General features: G+C 33.5%; 1 protein-coding gene across 1 annotated transcript in view; it reads left to right on the top strand.

Annotated features, from left to right (window-relative positions):
* The window catches only part of LOC132739591 (calcium-transporting ATPase sarcoplasmic/endoplasmic reticulum type-like), a 75,036-nt gene that overhangs the window by 31,551 nt on the left and 17,275 nt on the right, over nucleotides 1-26,210 (top strand). Inside the window, 16 exon segments of the mRNA XM_060727326.1 lie at nucleotides 8,945-9,117; nucleotides 11,837-11,919; nucleotides 12,231-12,372; nucleotides 13,101-13,189; nucleotides 13,881-13,983; nucleotides 15,045-15,302; nucleotides 15,808-15,925; nucleotides 16,481-16,581; nucleotides 16,917-17,039; nucleotides 17,604-17,816; nucleotides 18,212-18,432; nucleotides 19,324-19,526; nucleotides 19,909-19,994; nucleotides 20,826-20,959; nucleotides 24,486-24,603; nucleotides 25,717-25,834. Of these exon segments, the coding sequence (XP_060583309.1) occupies nucleotides 8,945-9,117; nucleotides 11,837-11,919; nucleotides 12,231-12,372; nucleotides 13,101-13,189; nucleotides 13,881-13,983; nucleotides 15,045-15,302; nucleotides 15,808-15,925; nucleotides 16,481-16,581; nucleotides 16,917-17,039; nucleotides 17,604-17,816; nucleotides 18,212-18,432; nucleotides 19,324-19,526; nucleotides 19,909-19,994; nucleotides 20,826-20,959; nucleotides 24,486-24,603; nucleotides 25,717-25,834 (2,283 nt within the window).

The raw sequence follows: 26,210 nt of genomic DNA, 5'->3' as shown, positions 1-26,210 counted from the left end.
TGCCTAGGTAACATGCTTGTACATTGATAATGGTAGAAAATAGCAAGATAATCTTGTTTTCCTATGCATCCTGGTTTATATTCCTTGCACAGGATTTTTTTGCTCTCCATTTTTTTCCCTCACACTGTTATGATCCCAGGGCCTGACACTTCACAGAGCTGTGACCAGTGAGTGCTCGCTGGTGTGTGCGCGTAAAAAAAGTTTCGAAAGTTCATAATCAATTAGCTTAAGACAATGATCAGCATTTACCAGATGTGTAAGATTCTTTTTCCGATGCCTTAGGTATGAATACACGTCTGCAAATGCCATTATTAATGTTTTCATTATTTCACTGCAGGATTATGTATCTGTACCTACCATGTTCTCTTGGTTGCTTTGGCTCCAGCTACTTCTTACCTGTATATATATATATTATATATATACAAATGTACGTAGCTTATATATATTTATACAATCTATCTATAGCAGGCAACATTTCAATATGCCCGGAGAACTAAAAACTGAAAATATTGGCCTCCCCAAAAATAGACAGGAATTGGGGAGTAATTAATTTCATAATTATCAGGTATTTAGCAGAACATGCCAAATGTTTTACATTTTTCGATGTAGCCTAGTGCAATTATATTGTTCTGTTTTAGAAAACCATTCTGTTTCAGAACGAAACAAATCAAAGACGGTTTGTTCCTGTTCAATCAAGTTCTTTTAGTGTTGGAGCCCTGTTCCAAGCTTATTTTTTTAATGAAATGAAAAAATGAGAATTTATATTAGAGATTGGATCAATATTGTTAATACTTATTTCCACATACGCTATTACAGCAATTGATTGTAAAGGGGGGGTTTATCATTGCAAGTTAAGGGGATAAAAAAATACGTTCTGAAATAAATTTAAAAAAAGCATTTATATTATAGATCAGATCAGTATTGTTAATACTTATTTCCCCAAACCCTACTCCAGTAATTGATGGTAAAGCAAGGTTTATTATCGAGGTTTATTATCGGAAATTGAGGGGATAAAAAATACGTTAAGAATCAGTTGATCATTAAGCATCTACTATAGTAAAAATAGTTAATACAGTAGCACTTGATTCTAGTGGTAATCCATTACTAAAAGACAGGTGCAGGAAAGAAGAAAAAAACATCATAATAAAATTGATAATTTTTATGTGTGGCTTTTGTTTGACACAATGGATATAAAATCTTCTCCTTTGATATAGAATACCACTAGGTAAAACATATAACCCTTGCTAAGACCACCTTCAAAACATAAAAAAATGAAACCTTTTTCTAAAGACCGGTAATTAGGTGTTTTTTTACAATCCACAGTGCAATTGCTCAAATGTCATCGTGTCCAATATTTTAGAAGTATACATTTTTGTGCCTTTTTCTTTTTTGCTCAAACAAACACTTTAAATGTCTCATATTTTTCTCATTGGAATTGAAAATGCATTTGTACCTATATTAACAGACCACCTCTAACATCAAAATCTTTTGTTGATAAAGATGGCTTCTTTTAAGCAAGTCTGTTTTCACATGCATACAGATCAATGATGTTCATTTACAATTTGTCAGTAAGTTTCCTACAATGCCTGTCGATCAGTCATTCTTTCATTGCAAGAGATGGAAGACAGTTATTCTATTTTTAATTATAATTATTGGCTTGAATTATTCTAATTTGTGTGGGTGTCTGATAGTATAATACTCTAAGATATGGTTAACCTTGGTCATAAATGCAGTTAATGCTGCTTACTTACTACCATTTAGCCCTCTGTTGGTCACAGACTTTCTGAGGAATGTGTAGAAATATGATTGAGTGAAAATGTTCCTTTAAATCTGCAAAAGATATTTAATCTTTGTAATTCTGGTCTTTAAGTTGATTGTGATGCAAAAGATATTCTGATCTTTGTAATTCTAATGTTAATATTTTTTTATGCAAAATATGTTTAATTGTTGTTATTCTAATATAATGGACTAATTCTTTGCCTGTAGGACTGAATTGGTTGAATGTATGATGGTGACTACAGCAGGTGTATGCATATCTGTGCAATAGAAAATGGAGTCTAAAACATTGTTAGTTCCATAATATAATTTCATTCTAAAATCTCTTAAAGCAATGATAGACAGTTCCATAATTATAAATTTAAATTGGTATAAATAATCAGCAATTTTGCGACTTTAACGTATAAATTTTACAATTACATTTTGCATAATTAGAAAATAAAATCTAGATTTTACAGTAGGATGTAATATCACCTGTCACCCTTAATATTAATGACAAAACTCAATATATATTAGAATATCCTACACAAATTGGCATGGCAACACCTGGGTTAAACTTGGCCCGCCTATAAATTTCATATGAATACAAAATGTACAACGCAAATGATTGCCGTATGTAACATATGTTTAATACTTACACTACCTTTATATGTTATGAAAAGCTGTCAGTCATATTAATGCAATGATAACATGGGCTGACACACAGGATCAAGGTGGAATTTTTTTTGGCCTCAAAGCTCACATAATAAACATGTATGAACGAGGAATTTTGGCACCTTAAAAGGCCTTGTTTTTTTGGAGAAGAACTTGATAAATGAGCAAGTAGTGGGGAAAAGAAGGAAATGAAAAATTTGCTGACATGTGAATAAAGAAAGCTAAAAAAGCTATAGACTGTTAGTATTAAATGCAGTTACAATCTATAATCTTCTGAATAAAGTACTAATGGTACATTGCTTTTATAACTCTTTGGATAATACCTAGTGGTTTTATTTGGCAGTGTTATACCATAAGAAATGATTGAGAGTCACTACTGGCCAGTCTGTGCTGTTGTTTATTTTCATGCTTCATTATGTTGTTGACAGCTCAATTTGAATATTTTGATGTTGAATTCCCTCTAACTAAAACAATGGACGTTTCCAATTTAGAGGCAAAACAAGACTGTAAATCAAATCATCAATGTTATGGGTTAATAAGTACATAAAGTTTAATCATTAATTTTAGGTAAAAGGTTTATGCCAGTTTTTGTGTAATTAGGAGAATGATCAAAAGAAATAATTGCACAAATACCGATACAGTATTTAAGATACTTACTTCAAATTTCATAAAAACAAAATAAGCCTTTAAACAAAGCAGATTTTTGTCATGATTTCGATGACTTAGGTAAATTTTAATGGTTTTGTTTTCTAAAGTATATTATATTTGTCTCATTAATTTAAAGCTAGACCTTTGATTTAGCCTGCAAAAAATGCCCGCTTGAAAATTGCCTTTAATTGTATAATTTATAGAAAGGTTAACTGACAGATAACTTGTAGTTGTTTCCACTGAAATGTAATTTTTTGCCTGTCCGCATGTTTTACATTTAATATTCTAATTTTGCCATTGCATACCACTAAATTTCAAAAGAGGCCCTAATAGGCAGAATGGTTTGCTGACTTTATTAAAATCACTTGCCATTCTCTTGCCAGGAACATTCAGTTACTTTAATTTGAGGAACTTTTGTTTTAGCGTAGGGAGGCTAAAATAATTCAGGGAAGAGCACCTAGGGCTGTTGTTCATCAGGAAAACTGAAAAGTTTCCACTTCACTTTAATAAAACAGACTGGAATAGTTAAAATACTGGTAAACAACAACAACAAAACCTCAAAAAAAACCCCAATAAAACCAAAATCAAAACAAAACTGAAAGCATGAAGATTTGTATGCTGAATATTTCTATTTTACTAACAACTCATTATTTACCGATTTGTCACACTTCTAAAAAAAAAAAGGTGTGCTTTAGCAGAAATTGTGTAATTGGCCTGATGTTTAATACCTTAATTTCTTGAAAACAGCCGAGAATTTTCAGTAGCTCATTGAGATAGTAAAATATATTACCAGCCGCTGATGGGAAAGTTGGCAGGTGAGAATTCTAGAATAACCCCTTTGATTTATTACCGTGATTAGTGGTAGTAGAGGTGTAGGAGGAAACAGCAAGGTTACCCCAGGTCATTTTCCAAGGGTGACTGATAAAACAGCTAGATTGTCTCGGTTTATTTTTCCTCCCATTTATTCAGAGGAGGGGAAAAAAGAGCATAAATCAGTACTTTTATTAAGTTTTTATTTAGCATTCATGATTCATTGAGATTTTGGTTGCAGTTCTGTTTGAGATTTTGTTACAGTTATGTTAAAACTTTGTTTCTTTAACTGTTTTTATTGTTTCCATACAGTTAAAGACTTTCTTGCAGTACTCTAAAGATTTGTCATTCGTTTAAGAAGTTGTTGCAAACTTGGTGAGGCTTTGTGGTTGTACTGTGGAGACTAATTGTTGTCATACTAAAGAGATTTTTTTGCCAGATAGTAGGACTTTTTGTTTGTTTGTTTGTTTATCTTTAGAGATGTTGTTGCCATACTGTTGAGATTTTGTTTTACTTTTAAACAGACTTTGTTGCTTTGCTGCCTATTGTTGAGAATTTGTTGCCATACTATGGACCATACTTACAAGATCTTGTCCAAGCCCCTCCTTCCCCACCTACAACTTTGCCGGGCATTGCTCATTAAGCAAAGAAAGTGTATCTTTGTTTTGTTCCACCCTCACTGTGATGGAATTCAGATTGCTTACAATATTTCTATCAGTTTTATGGATGTTTCTTTGGTTCAATATTTAAAACCAATCTCCTTTATATCCGATCCTGTCAGATGTGCATTTTGTGTGAAGAATTGATTGAGGGAAAGATCTGTTTATGACATAATCCTCATTTGATTATATAATATTATCATACTCATATCTTTCGTCATATAATAGAAATCCCCACCTTAACAGTTACTGCAATGAATGCATTGCTAATTTAAATTAAGAAATTCCTGTAAGCAATAAATACCGAGATTGAAAACAGTACTTTTTCGATTCCAATTTATTTCTTCAAATCAAGATAGAAAATTCATTTTGCCAGAGGATTTATTTACCGAGTGTTTCACGCAGAGTAATCTTGCTGGAATACATGAAATATCTTTTTTCGCATGATTGGCAGATACAGTTGCACGGAGAGATCTTCCCAAATATAAATCTGTAAATACTGGTTCCCGGTGCCAAGATTTCCTAACCATGTGAATTCTGCTAATTCCACTGACTTCTGTAATCACCTTATGGTTTAAAAATATATATTGACTCTGCTCGATGCTTGCCGATAGTAGATACCTGAGCTTTTCAATGTTTTGCCTGTTTTTAATTGTTCATTTTTCAAAGTAATTTGGCAGGATTCAATAAGAATGTGTTTTCTGTGCCGTTCTGTAAGAATATTAATTTTCCTTATGCTATTTTGTTACCAGGCCCTGATAAAAGGTATTTAGGTAATAAAATGTAAATATCATAAGCATGCTGCAAGACGGCAATTTCTATTCTAGTAATAAAACTTGGGGGATGAGTATTTTCGATGTTTGTTTTTCAATTGGCACTTCATAGATATTGTGGAATTTGACAAGTTGATCACATAAATGTTTGTTATTTTATTGTTGTTTCATTGATTAAGTTTTGGCTCATAAAACATAATAGCTCTTCACATATCAGGGTTTATTGGTAGTCTAATATATAAGTGGTTAGCTGTTTTAGATATCAAAATATTGATGGTAATTTATCTTTACTTCAATTAATAACCTGAATAAGGTATTCAAATCTACTTACTGGCCTGACTATGGTTACCAGAATATGCGGTGGCTCCCTAACAGCTTCTTAGCTCAATAGGGTGTCCAATAGGTTTTGTAATCCAGGGGTTGGTGGTTCGATCCTCCAGCACCTAGGAGGTAAAATTACTCCATGACAATTGATATCAGACATTGGGTTTAATGGTCATTTGGCTATCTACTATATCAGACATAATATTGGATTAGTAGTCAGTAGTTATCCAGGAAAGCTAGTAAGGTTGAATGACCGTGAGATTTAATCAAATATTTGTTTTATAATTGGCTAAAAAACTAGACAAGCAAACAACTAATTAATGATCATAATCTAAATAAAGCCCCGGTCACATATTCACGGATAATGCCACGGAAGAGCTACGGTCTGATCGTTTACGGATTACTACGGAAATGTGAAATTCCGTAGTCCGCTACGGTTCCAGTACGTACACACAACGGTATGAGCACGGAGTCCGACGGATTTACCACCAAAAGTCCACTGAGAGACACGGATTGTTACGGACCGACACGGTTTGATACGGAGCGACACGAATCAGGACGGACGCGCTACGGATACACTACGGTCTGCTACGGTATAAGCACGGGTTAGTACGAATAAGTACGGTCTGATACGGAGAAGAACGAATTGATACGGAGAAGAACGAATTGCCACGGATCTAAACGGATCTTATATATCCGTCCACAACCTCTTGCTTGCTCATTTTCAAAATGTCTCACAAGAAAAGAACACCTAGAAAACGAATTGCAGAGTTCAATGGTTTTGGCGAAGAGGATACGGCCTAATCGCGTCCGACCCCCGAGACACATCAGGTCCGATTAAAGTGAATTTCTTGAAGGACGCTTGATCCTCAACAAGTTCGGCCATGAGAGCCTCATACTAAACATGAAGCTGTCTTCGTAAAAGTCCATCTCTAGTCCACCAACTCGTCTGTCTTCTCTTTCTTGATTAGATATGGACTAGTAATCAATAATGAAAAATGTCAATCAATACTGCTTCTCTTTTAATTATAAGATTTGCTGTTCATTTAACAATTACATTAATAATCGTGAATGTTTTTGTTTTACAAATATGTAAAAAGCTCGTTAATCAATCTTATTATCGCTCGATCAAGGGCCAGCGTCCGAGGCTTATGAGCACTTTATGTACATATTTACTCCAATTTCACGATCCAATGTTTGTAAAATATATAACATTTAATGTTATTCTATTACTTATGAATTGTAGTACGGTATAAATATAAATTTACTTCTATGCATGCCATCAAGCAGATCGACCACTGCCTCCGCATTCTTAGCCATTTCAATATAAAGTTGCGGCCAGTAAATGGCAAATATCATTTATTTTATGTTCCCGCAAATATGTCTGTTTTTAACAAGAAGGTAGTATTCATACCCTTGAAAAAGTACATGATACTTAATTCGTCCGTACTAAACAGTGGTGGACCGTACCATTCCGTACCGTTTCGTGTTGCAACGCAATAAACCGTATAAGACCGTGCTAATCCTTGCCTCTCCGTAGTACAACGTATTACGATCGTAGCTTTCCGTGACAATGCCGTATTTATCCGTATTAAAACCGTAGCTTATACGTAGGGTAACCGTACAAATACGTAGTTCTCCGTACCAAACCGTGGAAATCCTTGACAAGTTGGTGGACTACGGATGAGTACGGACTAGTACGGTTTTTGCACGGACCAGTACGTATTAGTACGGTTTAATACGGACTAGCAGGGACACGCTACGGTTGATTTTTCCGTAGCAAATTTTTGTGCATGTTCAAAAATTGTCAAGGATCGCTACGGATATACAAGGACTACTACGATTGATTACGGTTACAATACGGAGAGCTACTGACCAGTACGGGTAGCTACGGACGATGCCGGAATTAATCCGTGGCTCTTCCGTGGGCGTATTCCGTGAATATGTGACCGGGGTATAAGGAAAAAGAACAAAAAAAATAAATCACTTGTTTATTACTGTAATTTCTGCAGCTTGCATGCAAAGAATTAATAATAGCCAACATTGCCAGATTTGATGCAATGAGATTTGAGATTCTAATAAGTATTCAGCATGAAAGAAAACACAACAAAAGTAACTATATTGATAAATTTGATAAGATTTTCATCAACAAATATTTTGTAAAAGCTGATTTGGCAATGGGAAGATTTATACCGAAACTTGCCAAACAATTTTGATGTTTATTGTCTTGCATCCATTAAGAAATTGAAAGATTTTATTGCTCCTGCAAGTAAGTAAACTCTGTTTTAAATAGAGTTTTTTTTATGTAATTATGGCAAGAATTGTGTGGTAATATCGTATTTCTGAGAAATTCAGAACTTGGGCTATTTTAAGATTAAAAGTTTTTGCATTTCAAGCAGTATATAGCTTTTATGAAGTAATGTTTTTTACACACACAGATGTTGAATTGTTATGTTTCTGACAGTATTTTGATTTGATGTGAAGTTATTTTTTGCAATGTATCCAAGACCGAAATATTGCTGTATATTTTCATACGAGTCTGGAATTCTTCAATTTCTCTTGTTTCAAGTTATAGGTTTTGATGATAACTTGTTTCAGGCAAGATAGATAATTTGATTTTTTTGGTGTTAGTTCACAGGTGTTGAATTCTTGTGTTTCAGGCTTTGAAATGATGATTTGTTTGAAGAAAATTAGAAAATTTTCAACAAATAAATTGTCTTCTTGCATTTTTCTTAAATTTTGCTGCTGTTTCACATATGTTGAGTTCTTAGGTGTTATATATTAAGACATGTTTGGGTTGTCACACACATGTTGAATTCTGAAGTTCTTATCTTTCGTATTTTATATTGTGTTACTAACATATCTTGTTTGTTCGTTTGCTTTAAACAAAATTGTTATTTTGTGAACATATGTTGATTTCATATGTTTAGTAATATATGTATTTCTGTTTGAATCACACATGTTGACTTCCTGTGTTTCGTAAATTTAACTTTTGTGAACACATGTTGACTTGATATTGTGTTATATAAGATATTTCTGTTTTGTTTCGCACATGTCGTCTGCTTAAGGTATTTTGTGACATACAATATTTCAGTTATGTGAACACTCAGTTACAAGTGTTGACTTCTTGTGTTGCATTAGATATTTCTGTGTTGTTTCACACATGTTGACTTCATAAAGTCCTGTATGACATACCATACCCAGTATTTTTGTTAATGTGAACACGTGTTGACTTCTTGTGTTACATAATTTATTTCTGTGTTGTTTCTTACATGTAGATAATATTTTATATATTTTCAGGTAAGATTCGTAATGAGATGATGGACACCGAGACTGAGAAGACTCCACTTCAACAGAAACTTGACGAGTTCTCCCAACAACTTTCCAAGGTGATCACCGTCATCTGTATCGCCGTGTGGGCCATCAACATCGGACATTTCAATGACCCTGCTCATGGTGGATCATGGATTAAGGTATGGTGTTGACAAAATTCAAGGCTCTAAAGCCATTATATTTGTGAAAAATTTCATCATATTTAGCCACTCAGTCTGTGTGTTATATGAAGATCAGGCAAGCATTTTACTGACTCAGAGCAACAAAAAAAATCAGAGTTGTCCAACTGCTTAACATATAAATATTACACAGAAAGGTACAAAATTGGTCAAAATTAATACAAAATTTTGAAGGAAGGAATTCTGGTACTCTAAGGGGAAGAGAGGCCTGTTGACAAACATATCAGGCTCTCATAAATTTAAGCCTAGTAATTGTCACAAGCTTGTTTCTATACATGTATATGGCATCAGCACTTAGTCAAGGGAGGGAACTTGAAATTGACTTTAAAATATTAGCATAACCAGTCAAAAGACATAGGTGTTAACTAGGACAAAAGTTATAGGGGCTTTAAATTGACTCAATCATATTGAATTGGCATATTTTCATGAGAATTAACTTCTAGACAAAATATCCCAGCATTTGCAGTAAGCTGCTATGATTCGCATTGTTGTCAAAATTACGCCAAATGTAGGCTCCTGTTACCATTTTGAAAATTACACGAAAATTATGTTCTTCTCAAAAGTTTTGCCGCCTAAAAACCCAACAAGAATATGATCAGGAAAATTGCATTTCCTGAAGACAAGTTTTCACTTTGATGTCTTATGTTTCGAAAAATAAATTTCCAATTTCGATCCCATGAATGTCTACAGTATATATATTTTAATGTCAGTCTTGTAGATATAAATAGACTTTATTCCTTGGTCTTACAGTTAATAGACAGACATAATGTCTAGGTTTTTGTAGACAGCGGTATAAAGTAATACAACAAATCATGTCCGATGACGTTGGTGCCTTGTTATATGCAGTTTTCACGATATTCTGCCATTAATCTGAATTAAGACCGAAATAAATAAATGATATTTTGTACTTATTTCCAGACCAAACTACATTAATTTTATATATGTTGCAGGCTTTTATATATATATTGATTCATTATTTCGTCATGAATTACCTGCCACTCAATGCCATGAGTTCCAATGCCACATGGGGATTTGATCTTGCTGGGATCGGAATTCTTTCATATGAAGAAGCTAGCCAGCTATAACTGAAATAATGCATGAGGGGGCATTTTTTGGGTTTTCCTCTCATACAAAATCTGGAAAGGTTCTGTATGACCTAGTCATTACAAATTTGATGCTACTGAAAATGAAACCCCTTTATTTTCAAACCCCTTTTTACTGCCTCACCAAAGGATTAAAAATTCAATATTTTGTGTCATACAAGAGATGGCAAATAAACCCCATTTTGAATTTGCCCTCACTTTTATTAAATAAGAATTATCTATAATGCATGACAGTGTGGCTGTTGATTCATGTTTTAAAATGTAAAATCTATGATATTTTGTTATTTTTGTTCAGAAAATTGATTGCATTAATCGACAAAGGTAAAATATATCAGCAGACATAATTTATTGGCTGGTGATTTATGCTAACAGGTGTTAAGATTTAAGATCCATCAAATTTCTATTTCCACCCAGCGTTGATTGATTAACATGGGTGAATGTTTTCAAAATAATTCCAGAATTCAAAGTTTCCAGGCTGCCTAAAACCATGTTTTTCTACACAAAAATTTAACACATTAATTGCTCAATACAAGATTTTCAGAATTTTTGTTTTTAGATATTAAAATATTGAACTTTCACCATCGTTAATTTCCATGAGACATAAAATGAGCCGCGTCATGACAAAACCAATATAATGGGTTTGCGACCAGCATGGATCCAGACCAGCCTGCGCATACGAAACATATATTAAATAGAGAAACTGATAGCGAACAGCATGGATCCTGATAAGACTGTGCGGATGCGCAGGCTGGTCTGGATCCATGCTGGTTGCAAACCCATTATGTTGGTTTTTCATGACCCGGCTCAAATGTTTTTGTATGGGTGAAAATCTAATGATTTTATTGTAACAGATGTTGCTCTAGAATAAAGATCAACCTTTTGAAAACAAGTGTGACATACTGACCATATCTACCATAAATTTGTTATAATGGGATTAACACTTCAGTACCAAATGACGGATGAAATTAATTGCAATAGCTGATTGTGACATACTGACCAATTCCCCCCATGTTCTGACCTAACCACCTTATGTGATAATGTGATTAATACCTAGAACTATCATGTGACCACTTTAAAATAAATGATTTAACACATAAAGCACGTTGAGTACCTCTGGTTACCTTTAAATCACATTGGAAGGTTCTTTATTATAGTATGAATTTTTCATCAAGGCCAACTCTGTGACATTTATGATATTGTATGATGAATATTGTCTTAAGAGAAAAATTATGTCAGAAGTACAGGCCTGTGAAGTAGTGCCATTTGTTCCAAGAGGCATTCGCAACAAAAACACTCACATATCACTAACCCATTCTTTGAGATTTTAGAAAACATAGTCTTTGGAAGTGTTATATCGAGGACATCACACAATGCATGCAGCTTATGCAATGATTGTTCAAATAGAAAAAGGGAATGCGGCCCTTAAGTTACAAGGTTCTTAACCGTTCTTTACACATGGATTTTAATAACAGACAGTCTTTACCACAGTTTTGATTGTAATTTAATATGGTTAAAAGTAAAGGAGCATTGTTTACATGCAAAAAGTTATTTAGAATTTTGATTGTTATGTTTTTCAGGGAGCTATCTACTACTTCAAGATTGCCGTAGCTTTGGCTGTAGCTTTCTTTAAAAATGGTTTCCTCTCATAAACCTCTCCTTGGGAAAAATTATTTTAATGGGTTTAAAATTTTTTGAGAACATAAAAAACCGAAGAGTGTCCAAGGTTTATTTACAAGGTGCTAGGTTAACTTCCCTTTAAAAAAAATTTTTTTTTTAAAACAAATGACATGTTGTCGTTCAAGGGGAAAAAAAAATAATGAGCTGAAAACATTATGCGTTTGTATCAGTTTTTTAACTTTTATGAGGGGTTTTAACAACAAAGGAACCCAACTCGCATTCCATGGTCTGGTTATTCTGTCCAAAAAAACCCATTTTTAGGTTGTTTTTATACTAAGCTTAAATTTGAAATTTTTCACCTTCAGGTACAAGGAGAATGGCCAAGAAGAACGCTATTGTGAGAAGTTTACCGTCTGTAGAAACCCTGGGTTGTACATCCGTTATCTGCTCAGATAAGACTGGTACCCTGACAACCAATCAGATGTCAGTCTGTAGAGTAAGTTAATAATAATAACGCATAAACACTCTATGAGTTGAATAAGGGATTTTTCTCCCTTTTTTTTCAGAATTTTTTTATTTCGGACACTCAGTATTAATTGCCAAGAGGCAGCTGTTAAATGTTGCCGTATACTTAGAATCTAAGTTTTGTGGCCTGTTTTGAAGTAATGCATTCCAATACTTGAGTGTTGATGAACAAATACTGCCTAAATCCATTCTAACGGGCATGAGAAATGTTGCACTTTTATAAACAAATTCAATTAAATTTAGTTGTTGATTTCTGCCAATCAGCTTCGTAGGAAAACTGCTTTGGTGTACAGGTCTGAGCCCTGTGAGCTTAAGCACTGTAAATGCCATTCTCTGATTGTAAGGCACTATTTTGGGACATTTTGTAGAAATATATAGTTATTGACCTAAATAATAAACTGTCCCTGTTTCAAATGAAGGGGCCTCCTTTACCGAGTGGTTATGGGTAGCTGGTTTTGAACCACTTGCCCCCAACAGCTGTGGATTATCCAGCTAAGCTCACGGAAGGTTGATGCTTCTGCTCAGGTCTTTCTTTCGCCACGAGTGTCAATGAGACTTAAAATTAAAACCAACCAGCATCAGTGCCTAAGGCCAGTTATATAGCTTACCATCTTAATCATTCTGTGTTTTACTGAAAACTTTACGATAATATTATGTAAAGTAACAAACCATTTACAACATTATATTTTGCATTTTCAGGCGTTTTTCTTCAACAAAATTGAAGGCAACACCTGTGAGACACAACAGTTTGAAATCACTGGATCTACCTACGCACCTGAAGGCGATTTGTAAGTACAATGTGGTTGTTAGTTTAATTTTATATACCTAGAATAAAGTCCATTTAAATTGTTGTAAATTATGCTGTAACATTACATTAATGAATTGATGAGGTAGGGTTATTATAAGAACATACTGATCTGGGACTTGTATTTGGCTTGAGTGGCTTTTACTTGGCTGTGATAGCACAAAATGCAGGAGTGCTGAGTGTGAGTTAACCAAAGTTCAAGATCTAAATACTCATTTAATAACACTGATACCATAAACCTGTCCATGTATGTCCTTGCACATTGTATATATGTAATCACACCAAAAACAACATACAAGAGATAGCAAATGCAACATACTACGATGGCAACATGGCTGAATGGTTAATGTGGCAAACTATTAATCTAATGATCACTAACTGTGTAGGTTCAAACCCTGCCTGGGACAAGCAGTTGTTTCCGCTTGCAAGAAACTAAATTCATTGCTCAGTACTGGTTGGTTCAAGGAATGATTTTGAAAGTGCGTCAATAAGCTAAAGGCTTCTTAGACAATCAGCCTACAAATAGATTTTGTATCAACGGACATACATATATTTTTTCTGTTATTTTGTAATTATTCCTGTATAATTATGAGATATGTAATGAATTTATGTTTTTTTGTTCAAATTTTAAAAAAAAAGATCATGCTCCTATGTTTATATATACATGATTACAGGTACTTGAATGGTAAGAAGGTGATAGGAAAAGATATTGATGGACTTGAGGAACTTATGACCATCTGCTCTATGTGTAACGATTCCAGTGTTGATTACAATGATGTAAGTGGTAATTGTTTGAAGCCCTAACCACGCTTTATATTGTAAATGGACTGGTCCACCTTAGAATCTGGACCAAACCATTCATTATTTTTAGGGAAAATTTCAAAATATGACCTATCAATATCAAAATACAAAGATTGAGCTACCAACAGTATATAGAGCCAGGTCTGGCAGGTTCCAGCAAGTTAAGGGTTAAGAATATAGATATATTTTAGTTTTCCTTGGTAAAAAAATAGTCTGGATTACAAGTTCACATTAAATGAAGGTAAACTGACATATATATAATTACTCGTCATTTGTAGTATCATCTGCTGTTTAGATCAATGAAATACTGGATAATTAGTCATTTCATTTACATATAAAGCATGTTGTACATAATTTAACTCTTTACCTATTGAATTTATTATGTATTATGGAAATTTCCTTGTTTTGAATTTTGAAAACTGTCCATTAATAGTTTATAAGGGGTATCAGTTTTCAAAAAAAAACAAATAATTAGCTAACAATATAAAGCTTGGGCAGATTTCATATAATATGATAAATATCCCGATTCTATTCTTGTGAGATGAGTCTGTTATTCTTGCTTGTTACAGTAAAATTTAAACCATCAAATTGTTAACATACTTTTGTTGTCTTGAGTTTTTTATTGAACAACTATACATCTGAGGCCCAAAACCATACATGCCATATCACCTGATGGGGGACAAAAATCCTTGATTTTTGACCGTGTCTTTCAGTCTCTTGCTGTGGATTCGAAATCCCCAGATTTTCAAAAATAAAAAAAACAACAAAAAAAACAAAAAAAAAACCCAATGTTTTTACCAATAAACATATTTAACGATACACTCTAACAACTTTTACAACTATACTTGCCAAACAATTTATTCTTTGGGTAAAACAATGGTAGTGTTTATTCACTTATCATCATAGTGAATTCTGTGTACTGATACATGATTTACCACTTCAGGTGTTTGACATCCTTGTCAAAATAAGAATTTTTTAAACAGTCTTGTTATCTTCTTAAACCATAAGATGATGCCATGTTCTATATGTATTTGTAGGCTAAGGGAATATATGAGAAGGTCGGTGAAGCCACCGAGACTGCCCTCTCCGTCCTTGTAGAGAAAGTCAACTACTTCAATACCGACAAAACTGGTCTCAACAAACGTGAAAAGGGTGTGGCCTGTAACCATGTCATCCAACAAATGTGGAAGAAAGAATTCACCCTCGAGTTCTCTCGTGACAGGAAATCCATGAGCGTGTACTGCTCTCCAAACAAACCAACCCGCACACCAGGTGGCGCTCGTATGTTCTGCAAGGTAAACAACACCTGTGTGATTGATTTGATTGATTGATTGATTGGTGTATCAATATTTTTTTAAAGATTGAAATTTATCTTTCTATTCATAAAAATTAGGAGATTTAACAAAATTGTGTTAAATAAGTGCCTTGCAAATTTAGCAGTGTTTGAGATATTTTTTTTTCTGAGCAGTTTAATTGTGAGGCACTCTAAACATGTTTGAGGAGAAGAATAATTGATGTGGTCTGGGAAAGAGATTTTTGTGTCTCTTTTATTCATATGCAGTTGCAATACTGTGGCATTGAGGAAAATGATTTATGTATAACATAACAATTACATTGTTGAAATTGTATAATGACCTTGATGTGCTTTGAATTTGAACAGTCCATTTGTGCATAGTACATAATTATATATTTACAAGTTAACCCAACTCTGCACTGGTGGTGCTTGTTTTTTTTTTATCACCACAAGGATACAGTTTTATAAATTTGTTTAAAACCTTATTCTGGATTTATATATTACAGGGTGCCCCAGAAGGTCTTTTGGACAGATGCACTCATGCACGTGTTGGCGGTAACAAGGTACCAATGTCACCAACTATCAAGAATGAAATCATGAAGCATGTAAAAGCCTACGGAACTGGTAAGTCAAATAATTTCAATTTGTTTTCATGTGTTAAATTCTGTAAAACTACTTGTTAAATTGGAGTAATAAGGGAAAATATCAGACAAGCAACACATGGGGCATTGCACTGTTTCTAATGCATCTTGTACAAAATCTGGTCATTTTTCATATTTTTCTTGAATTTTATTATTATGCATTGAGTGCTGAAAACTTAATTGGAAAAAAGTTTTTTTTATCCTGAAGCTGTTTTTCCATTGGGAAAAAGTTACTTCCTATAGTTGTTTTTCCTTTTATAATATGAGCGGTCTAAGAACTGCTTCCATTCAAGAAATTTCTTCAAAGTTCTGCAGTTTTTCCCTTCAATTCTCATTCAATTCAATTTACATCCGCTTTTGCAAATATTGAATGTGTTTTTCACCAAATTAAGCTAAGGGCCCTCCTCTTACTGTGAAAAAAAAGGCACGGTGACCTCAAATCATAAAGCTGACTAATATTTCATGCACAAATCGAAGAAGGAAAACCTTTGTAAGGATATTTTCAAGCTTTTAGGAAAATTATCTCTTTTACATTTAGGTCGTGACACTTTGAGATGTTTGGCTTTGGCAACCATTGATGCCCCACCACGCCGTGAAGACATGGATCTTGAAGACTCCAGAAAATTCATCGAATACGAGGTACCTAAAATTGACTAAATTGAAAGTTTCTATAATTATGTCTTTCTCAGTGTTGATTTGATTTAAAACCCAGCCACAAAGAATTAGAATTTCTTGTATATTTATGCTTGTCTTTTAACAATAAATTAACTATGAACATCGGAATAAATCTTGGAAATTGAAGTTAAAACAGTACGATTAGTTACACCTACTAACGTTCCTCATTGACTTTAACTTTTCAAAGTCATCTTTTGATTTGTGGTGCGAAAAATCTAAAGTATTTATGTATTGAGCATAAAATAACAGTTTTCAGTTTATTTATTTTTAATGAATGGTCATTAAATATTTTTTTCCAGACAAACATGACCTTTGTTGGTATTGTTGGTATGTTGGATCCCCCACGTGAAGAAGTCGTTGATGCCATTAAGAACTGCCGTCTGTCCGGAATCCGTGTCATTGTAATCACTGGTGATAACAAGGTAACGAAGCATTTACTGAAATTTACTACATCAGTTGATATTTACTACATCAGTTGATATTTACTACATAGAATTATATTTAATTTACTACATAGACTGATATTTACTGCTTTTGCTGATATTTACTTCATAGACTGATATTTACTGCTTTTGCCGATATTTACTTCATTTACTGATATTTAGTACATGGACTGATAAATACATTGACTATTGACTGATATTTTCTACATTTACTGATATTTACTACATAGACGGAGAAATTACTACATTGGCTGATATTTACTACAGTAACGAATATTTACTATATTGACTTATAATCATTATAATTTACTGCCTCCGTGGTCGAGGGGTAAGAGTCAATGACTTCTAATCCAGTTACCTCTCTGGTGTGGGTTCGATCCCCGGGAGATGCTTTGGTAGTTTAGCACGGAGGAAGGTAGTCTAGTACTGTTGTTACTCTCCAGGAACGATGGTTAGGAAACTACCCGTCTATATGACTGAAATACTGTTGGGAAAAGGCGTTAAATGAAACAAACAAACAATCATTATAATTTCTATTTATAGGCCACTGCTGAAGCTATCTGCAGACGTATTGGTATCTTCTCAGAGACTGAATCAACTGAGGGTATGTCATACACCGGTCGTGAGTTTGATGAACTAACGCCTGAGGACCAGAGGGCTGCGGTAATGCGTTCGAGACTGTTCGCTCGCGTGGAACCTACCCACAAGAGTAAAATCGTAGAATACTTGCAAGGAGAGGGAGAAATTTCTGCTATGGTAAGTGAAAAAAATAACCACACACATGGTGTTCTGAGTATGATATTTTTGCTGTGGCCTGTCTGATTTTAGTCCAGCAACAGAGATAACTTTACGAAAAATTACCATTAAATTTTTGAGTTGCGACCTTAGAACAAGCCCATACTTATCAGTTGTAGCTTTGTATGTCTTTGTGGCTGTTTGTCACAAATGGTTAACTTTTTCATTCACCATTATTTAATATTTTGGATAAATTGAGAAAAGGTGACGATAATCTAATAGTTCAAATTTTATATCCAAACAAGTCTGTTATTAATATAATATAATGATATTCATTTTATTGTTAACTCAAAGGAATCTTTATGGCGATATATATTTGTTAAATTTATGATACGAATTTACAATATTATTAACAGACTGGTGATGGTGTAAACGACGCCCCTGCCTTGAAGAAAGCCGAGATTGGTATTGCTATGGGCTCCGGTACAGCTGTAGCTAAATCTGCCTCAGAGATGGTTTTGGCTGATGACAACTTCTCCACCATTGTGGCGGCTGTAGAGGAGGGTCGTGCCATCTACAACAATATGAAACAGTTCATCAGATACCTCATCTCCTCTAACATTGGTGAAGTTGTATGGTAAGGTTTTCTTTAACCATTATCTGTTAATAAAAGAATAACCTAGACTACCTTATCATGGAAAGTTTCTAAAATCAACTTTTCAGGCTCCTATTTTTGGAACTGTATGTTTTCAAATTTGGGATTTTAGGTTGTTCAGCCAACAGCTGTTATAGCTCAAGTATTCTGTCTTTTTAGCTCGACTATTCGATAAGAATAAGTAGAGCTATTGTAGTCACCCGAGCGCCGGCGTTGGCGTCCGCGTCGGCGTAACCACTTATGTTTAAGTTTTTGTATTAGTTCAAATATTTTCAGAGTCCATTGACATATGGCTTTGAAACTTTGCACACTTGTTCACCATCATGACCTCAACCTGTAGACAGGAGGAGGTAACTCTATCAAGCATTGTGACAGAATTATGCCCCTTTTTCGACTTAGAATTTATGTTAAGTTTTTGTAATACCTCAAATATTTTCAAAGTCCATTGACGTATGGCTTTGAAACTTTGCACACTTGTTCACCATCATGACCCCAACCTGTAAACAGGAGGAGGTAACTGTATCAAGCATTTTTTTTACTATCAAGCACTAAGAATAGTCGAGCGTTGCTGTCCTACCGGCAGCTCTTGTTGAATATTAACATTTCTTATCATAAGCAGGGTTTTGAGTGTTGTGAATTCAGTGAGTTTTGGTAACCCTTGATCACATACTATTTCGGTTTGAATCCTTTCCAGGTTTTTTTTAACTGTTTATTGGTTCCTCTAAGGTGACTGAAACTTCATGAAAATTAGCATTTATGATGCATGATCCTTTTTACCTTTTTTTGGTTTTCAGTTTTCTATTGTTTATTTCAAGATATAAGTTGAATTCTTTACAAAATTGAAATTGTCTAGTGTTTATATTTTGTTTTCAGTATCTTTTTGACTGCTGCTTTGGGTATCCCAGAAGCTCTGATCCCTGTACAACTGCTCTGGGTGAACCTTGTAACTGATGGTTTCCCAGCAACAGCTCTTGGATTTAACCCACCAGACTTGGACATCATGAGAAAACCACCACGTAACCCCAAGGAAGGTCTTATCACAGGATGGCTCTTCTTCAGATATATGGCTATTGGAAGTATGTTGAACGCATTGCTATTTTAAAAGAAATATGTCTATCCAGCTAGCTTAAGGAGGTCAGTGGTTCTACTTTGGGGACCCTTGTGCCCTAAATAATTGCACAGAGGGGCACCTAATATGTCCCTTTGCAAAAAAAATAAAATAGAAAGCCGCTCTATGTCAAGTGTTTATTTGACTGAAAACCTATCCGGAAAAAAGAAATAATCTTTATTTATATTGTGTTGGTTTCTGTAAACATACAATATTGCCTGTATTTGTAAAAAATTGTTTTAGTCTACAGTTTAAGTTTTCATTTTGTTATAGAGAAGTCATTTTAAAGTGTTTTACAGAATATTTTGTATCATTCAACGCAATATTAAAAATTTGTCCTCTGTTACTAGTGTATGTTGGATGTGCCACTGTGGGAGCAGCAGCCTGGTGGTTTATGGTATATGAAGAAGGACCCAAACTGAACTACTACCAGCTGGTAAATATTTATATTCTTTATCTGGTTTTATTATCTGCTATAAGGTCAAGCAAATCAGTTGATAAAAAAAGATCTTATTTAAAAAGTTATTGTATTTAGTGTAACTGGATAGTTTTGGTATATGACTGGTGTTACATTGGTGATTATTTTATTACTCAGCCTGCACTACACTTTTGAGAAACAACAGTCTTGCTAGCTTAAATAGGCTACTTGTGCCTCAGTTCATAAGAGAGGTAACTGAAAACTTAGAGTAACACAACTTTCATAGGGTCATATAGTCCGAGTTTTGGAATTGCCATTCGGAATATTAGATCAAAACTGTGAAACAGACTTTATGGATCAGATTCCGTTTGATTTTTTCCTATTATAAATCTAATTTATATCTTTATCCTTGTCTACAAGTATATGCCGTATTTAAAAAGTGAAATAGTTTCAACTGAACAATTACTTTTCTATTAAATCTGCACATGTTTAATTCATGTTATCATTTAATTCTTTCTACATGTTTAAAAAGATTTCATTTTCAGCAGAGTGATGAAGTGTCCATGAACAATGGAATATTTGTTTTGTTTTCACTTTTATAAGACTTTTAAACATATATTTGAACATAAATCTATATAATTCATTATTTTAAAGATTATTCCTTAAGTTTAATCATTTTTAGTTACTAATTCATGAACTTATAGACATATAGACATTGATGAATGAAATTATTGTTTAAACATGAATTTCATAAATTATATTCCTAGACATTGTGCATAAATTTTATTATTAGATTTTCAATCCATAAATTTTATTATTAGATGTTTAATCCATAAATTTTATTGTTAGACACATCATATGCAATGCCCGGCCGAGCCTAAGAATTTCCCTGACATAGATTGTCGCATATTTAATGCTCCTGAACCAATGACAATGGCTTTGTCTGTCCTCGTCACCATAGAGATGCTGAATGCCCTCAACAGGTAAACCTAGTGCATAAACAAAATGTGAGACAGGAAGGGCAGAAGCTGTGCATAAATGAAATTCATTCTGCCCTTATTGGTCACATTGGTGAAGGGAAATATTTGGAATGTTATTAAACAAAGAACTGTGCTTGTAAGTTTGCCTAGATATTCCAGCTTTTAGCTCTTTAAATAATTTTGAATGCTAATTTTATTAAGAACAATCATGAAAACTTGAGAAACTATGAAATGTGGACAATTTGTGAAAGTATGATTAAATGGCAAACTTTTTTGGCACAGTTAAAGAAGAATATTTTCTCTAATATGTCTAGAAAGTATTCTTCTTTATACCCATTAACTAAGTTCAAACATTTTACAATAACTTAGCAATTAGAGTGTTTCAAGAAAATTTGTCAATGCGAAAAAATATTTTAAAAAAAATAATGGGAAAATAGACTTCAAATGGTGGGGAATAGAAGTTAAAGGAGATGGGAAATATTAGCAAGAGGGCCAGTTAAGTTGGAGTCTTAAAAAAAAAAATGTATTTTAGGGTGGGTTGGGAACGGAAAGTTTTCTGTCGGATAACTGCATAATAAAGGAATAGAAAATGTTGTTGAAACCTCTACTTGTTAATCAGTTAATACCACAATCATGATATTTAAAATTATCCGAATTATAAAACTCTCTCCTAGACCCATCACTCCCAATGTCTCGCCCAAGACGAACGCTTCTATGGTGTAGACTGCTCAATTTTTGATCACCCGGCACCTATGACGATGGCCCTCTCGGTCCTTGTTGTCATAGAAATGCTTAACGCTCTAAACAGGTAAGGGTAGAACAGAGGAGCTGTTGTGTCCAGCATAATGATAAAACAAAAATATTTTGTACTTTTTGTATAAATAAAAAAAGAAAAAAATTAAAAAAAAAAAAAAAAGACAGCAAAATTCTTTAAGGAGTAGGGAATATTTTACAAGAACATCTCTACTCCATTATTTTGAAGTGGGCTAATAATTTGCGTACAAAACTTGATCAGAATTTTAGAAAAAAAAGATTTTCTCACTTTTGGACAAACAATTTTTATGTTTTTGTTGTATTCTCAAATCGCTTTTTTTTTATTATGGCACTGTTTTGTTCAGCACTATTTTGTATAAAAAAATTATTTATCACAAAAGAAATCAATATGTAAGCACTGGTAATTGTACTTTTTTTGGTGATATTATTAAAGCAGAGTAAAACTGCTTGGACACCTCAGTTAGCATGCAGGAAGTTGGTCTTGTTGGTCACATGACCTGTAGAGGTTTGAAACAGTGCCTCTGATTGGTTGCTTAGGTCATGTGACTATCTCAAGATCATGTGACGTGTTGTAGCTAGACTGGTTTGCATGGTTGACCAATACAGCACAGGGGGTTTCAAAAGTTCCGGACAGACAAATTTGTTCAAAAAGAAAATAAAATATATATATCTGTAGGACTCTTCAGCCTTGTTGCATGTTTGGTCAGCAAGGGGGGATAACAGCTGGACTTCTTTTCAGAAAATAATTTATTGATTTTTATTAAATTTTAATGTAAAAACTTATTTAAAAAAAATAGCAAACAACATTTTTGGAGAATACAGTGTCAGTCCAGGATTATACCCCCTTGTTGATTTGGAAGCTATGTATGCTGGACTGCTACCGTGTCGTGACTTCCTGGTTGCTTATATCCTTTCTGTTGCACCCTTCACACTTTTCTCTCAACACTGTGGGTACATGTCAGGCATTTTAAGCATTTTATTGATGGACGTTTAAGATGTTTTCTATGTTAATATGTATATGTTTTTGTGGTAAAATGTTAGATTTTGCAATTTATTCATACTGCATAGTCTCTGTGGCTTAATCCTGAATCTGCTGAATTTCTTAAATGGACTTGTCCAGCTTCCATTTTTGGGCCTGTCCATTATCATTTTTGGAGAAATCAAGATGAAAATTTAAAGTTACTCAGTCACCAGTATAGAGTCTGGTTGTGCAGGCTGGCGTAGCTCAATACTGTTGTAAAAGGCACAATAGTTTCAGTTCCAGCTAGGAAATGGTTAGGAAAAACTGATTTTGACTTTATCTGACTGTGAATTTACCGTTGTCATTTTAACCTGATTTCAATAGAATGCTTAAAAGCCTATGATACTGTACAAGTAAATGTATATGTTTGAATGTAATGTAACTAAAAATTTTGTAATGTTAACATTTAAAGAATATGTGACAGTGTTTCATTAGTTATATATTGAAACTGCGGCTGTTAATTTAAAGCGCTTAATTGATTCAAATATAATATTTCATGCTTGGTCAGTAACAATGCAACTAAAGATATTGACTATTTATTTTGGCTTATTACTTCTAATATGATTTTAAGTTTTTATTTTTTCATTTGCTGCTTCCAGTGATTTCATTTATTGTTAATAATAATTATGATTTGCTTGTTTTATTTTAATGGATAGAAGACAGTTTATATGCTTGGCTATATGCAGTATAGTCATTGGGTCACAGTTTTCGTAAAAGAAAAGCAGAAACAAAGCAAGCAAAAAAAAAAAGGAAAACATTTTAAAATGAGGTTAATTACTGGTATTTCCATAAAATATTGAAGTATTTTAATTTCAAAACTTACGCTACATGTATTTAGTGGCTCTGCAGTTGTTTGGTTTGCGTCTTTTGCTCGATTTATTTAGATAGTCGATTTTTTGTTCACTCATCTGTTGTGAAAACATTCACTTAGAAGATCTAGTATTAATTGTACATGTAGATTGTTTATCTTTGGTAATGCCGTTTGTTTATTGTAACAACTCTTGTTTTGAAATTTAGGATTATAATACAACAATAATTATGCTTGTTTTTGTTCTCACCATTTAAGGCGTGCTCTTAATTGAAGTTTCAATTGATTGAAAATAACTGCAATTGACATATTCTGCATGCATTGATTGCTAGCGTTATTTTTCAAGATGAATTGAGTTAATTGCTTTAAAATGGAGCTTTATTGGTAGGAGCTGTCTTAAAAGAGCGTTGTGTTTTAAAGTAATTTTGTTAATAATGTTGAAATTGTCATCGTGTTTCCTGTAAATGACAGTTTAGGGAATTAATTGATGGAACTTTGAGAGTTTTGACGCGATTTATAAGATTTTTAAGAGACACTTTAATTAAAGAAGCTGAAATGACAGGAATTTATTGTATGAATTTGACATTATGGACTTGATTTACTGTAAATGGAGGATTTTGTTTTTCATTTTAGAGAGCTTGCCAGCTTGCTTACTGGAGATTAGGTTCTTACTTGTGCATTAAATAATGTACTGAAGATAAGGTGCTTTCATTAGCATGAATTAATACTTTTGCATTAAATAATGCAAGGACAGGCACCTGGGATCTTTCTCCAGTAGCAAAGCAAGAAAGCTGATCTATGAATTTATATTCATGGTTGTGACTTAAAACACAACTAAATTTATTAAAAATAACATTATCTATGAACATGTTTTATTTTATGACTGGTTCAATGTTTGTAAAGTTTTGATTACACTATTTTTACAGCTTGAGTGAGAACCAGTCCCTACTGGTAATGCCACCATGGACAAACAAGTGGTTGGTTGGAGCTATCCTTCTCTCCATGGGACTTCATTTCTTTATCCTGTACACCAAGGTCATGTCGGTAAGTATAGTTCCTTAATATGCATGGGTGAATATTTAGGACTGTTTCTTTATAACATGTATTTACTTTACATTACTTGTATATACTTTATAAAGCCCAGTTTTCTTTCTAAACTAATAAATAGTGTTTATCTAAAAGAAATTAACTGGATAAAAAGGAAGAATTCAAAGAAACCACACGTCAACACCGGATAAATGTTAACAAAATTTTAATAAAAGATCTACCGGTTTCGAACCTATCTGGTTTCTTCATCAGAAAAAAATTAAGATTTTTAAATTTCTGACTTGTATCCATGAATTTGATCTGAATGGTCTAGAATGACTTGTGATGAAAATTTTCCTACAATACCTTATACACTCTTATTATTGCTCTCCCCTGTGCCCCCTATTTAATCAAAAGTAGAAAACATTTAAGTCTTGAAACTCTTTTTTGCTCCCCCTCTGCCCCCTATTTATTAATTAGTAGAGGCATATTTACTTGATGCTTGATGACCCATAGCTTGAATGCTTGGTTGACAGAAAATTGAGATTAATTCTTGGGACATCATTAATAAAATGATTTTTTGCATGAATATTTGAATGACAAGGAAGTAAAATTATTTTAAATTCAATACCTGTTTTCTGTTACGAATCAAAATGTTCATGCAGAATATTAGTTTTTATCATCCCATATATTATTCGATAAAATTTCTTGCAGAAAAGCGATGGTTCTCTCCTAGTATACGCACAAGCCTGAAATGATAGTGATATGACATTCGTGATCTTCTTTCATTAAATCTGTAATTACATCAAATGACCTTAATACTGTCATGTGACTTAAACAGTGTCATGTGACATTAATGGTGTCATGTGACCATAACACTGATTAAACAGTGTAATACGACATTAGCAGTGGTGTCATGTGACCTTAACATTGTCATATTACAATGACAATATCAGTGTTACTTAATACTCACATACAGCAAAAAAAAAAGAAGATTCACTTAACCACTGATGTACAAACTCGGTCCTTACCTTTTAGGTGTACATGTATATTTAAAACTCATGAAATAGGGTTTTATCAAGTTTTACTTGACTTCAGTTGTGAACATTGTTTTTTCTTTGTTTGTTTCAGACGATTTTCCAGATCACACCTCTAGGACTAACAGAATGGATGGCAGTACTAAAACTCTCGTTACCAGTGATCATACTTGATGAGACTCTCAAGTTCATCGCGAGAAAGTTCACTGATGGTGAGACCTCCTATTTTGAGTTGGCCATCATAATGATAGTCTGGGCATTGTATATACCCCTAGCATTTCATGGTTTTGTTGTCTGAAGGACATTGATTGTTACAACCAGGTTAATAACTGAGGGAGAATCACTCTTTACGTTAAACAAAAATTTCACGATTTTTTATGTTTTAATGTAAAAAAAAAAAATTGAACTTTTGGGAAACACATGGCGACGGTAACTTATCCACTCTTTAAGACTTAAAGTCTTGTTTTTGGGGTGTAATTTTTGGTGACAAATCTAAAAGATATAAAAAAAAAACGTGAAAAATTGTACCTCCAACGTGTAAAGATAGACATTGTCAGTTTTGAAAGGATGAAAAAAGTGCCCTTTGTA

This window comes from Ruditapes philippinarum, unplaced genomic scaffold (genome assembly GCF_026571515.1).
Source record: "Ruditapes philippinarum isolate M1 unplaced genomic scaffold, ASM2657151v2 ctg694_1_1_1_1, whole genome shotgun sequence".
Classification (NCBI taxonomy): Eukaryota; Metazoa; Mollusca; class Bivalvia; order Venerida; family Veneridae; genus Ruditapes; species Ruditapes philippinarum.
This window is presented reverse-complemented; position numbering and strand designations above follow the sequence as displayed.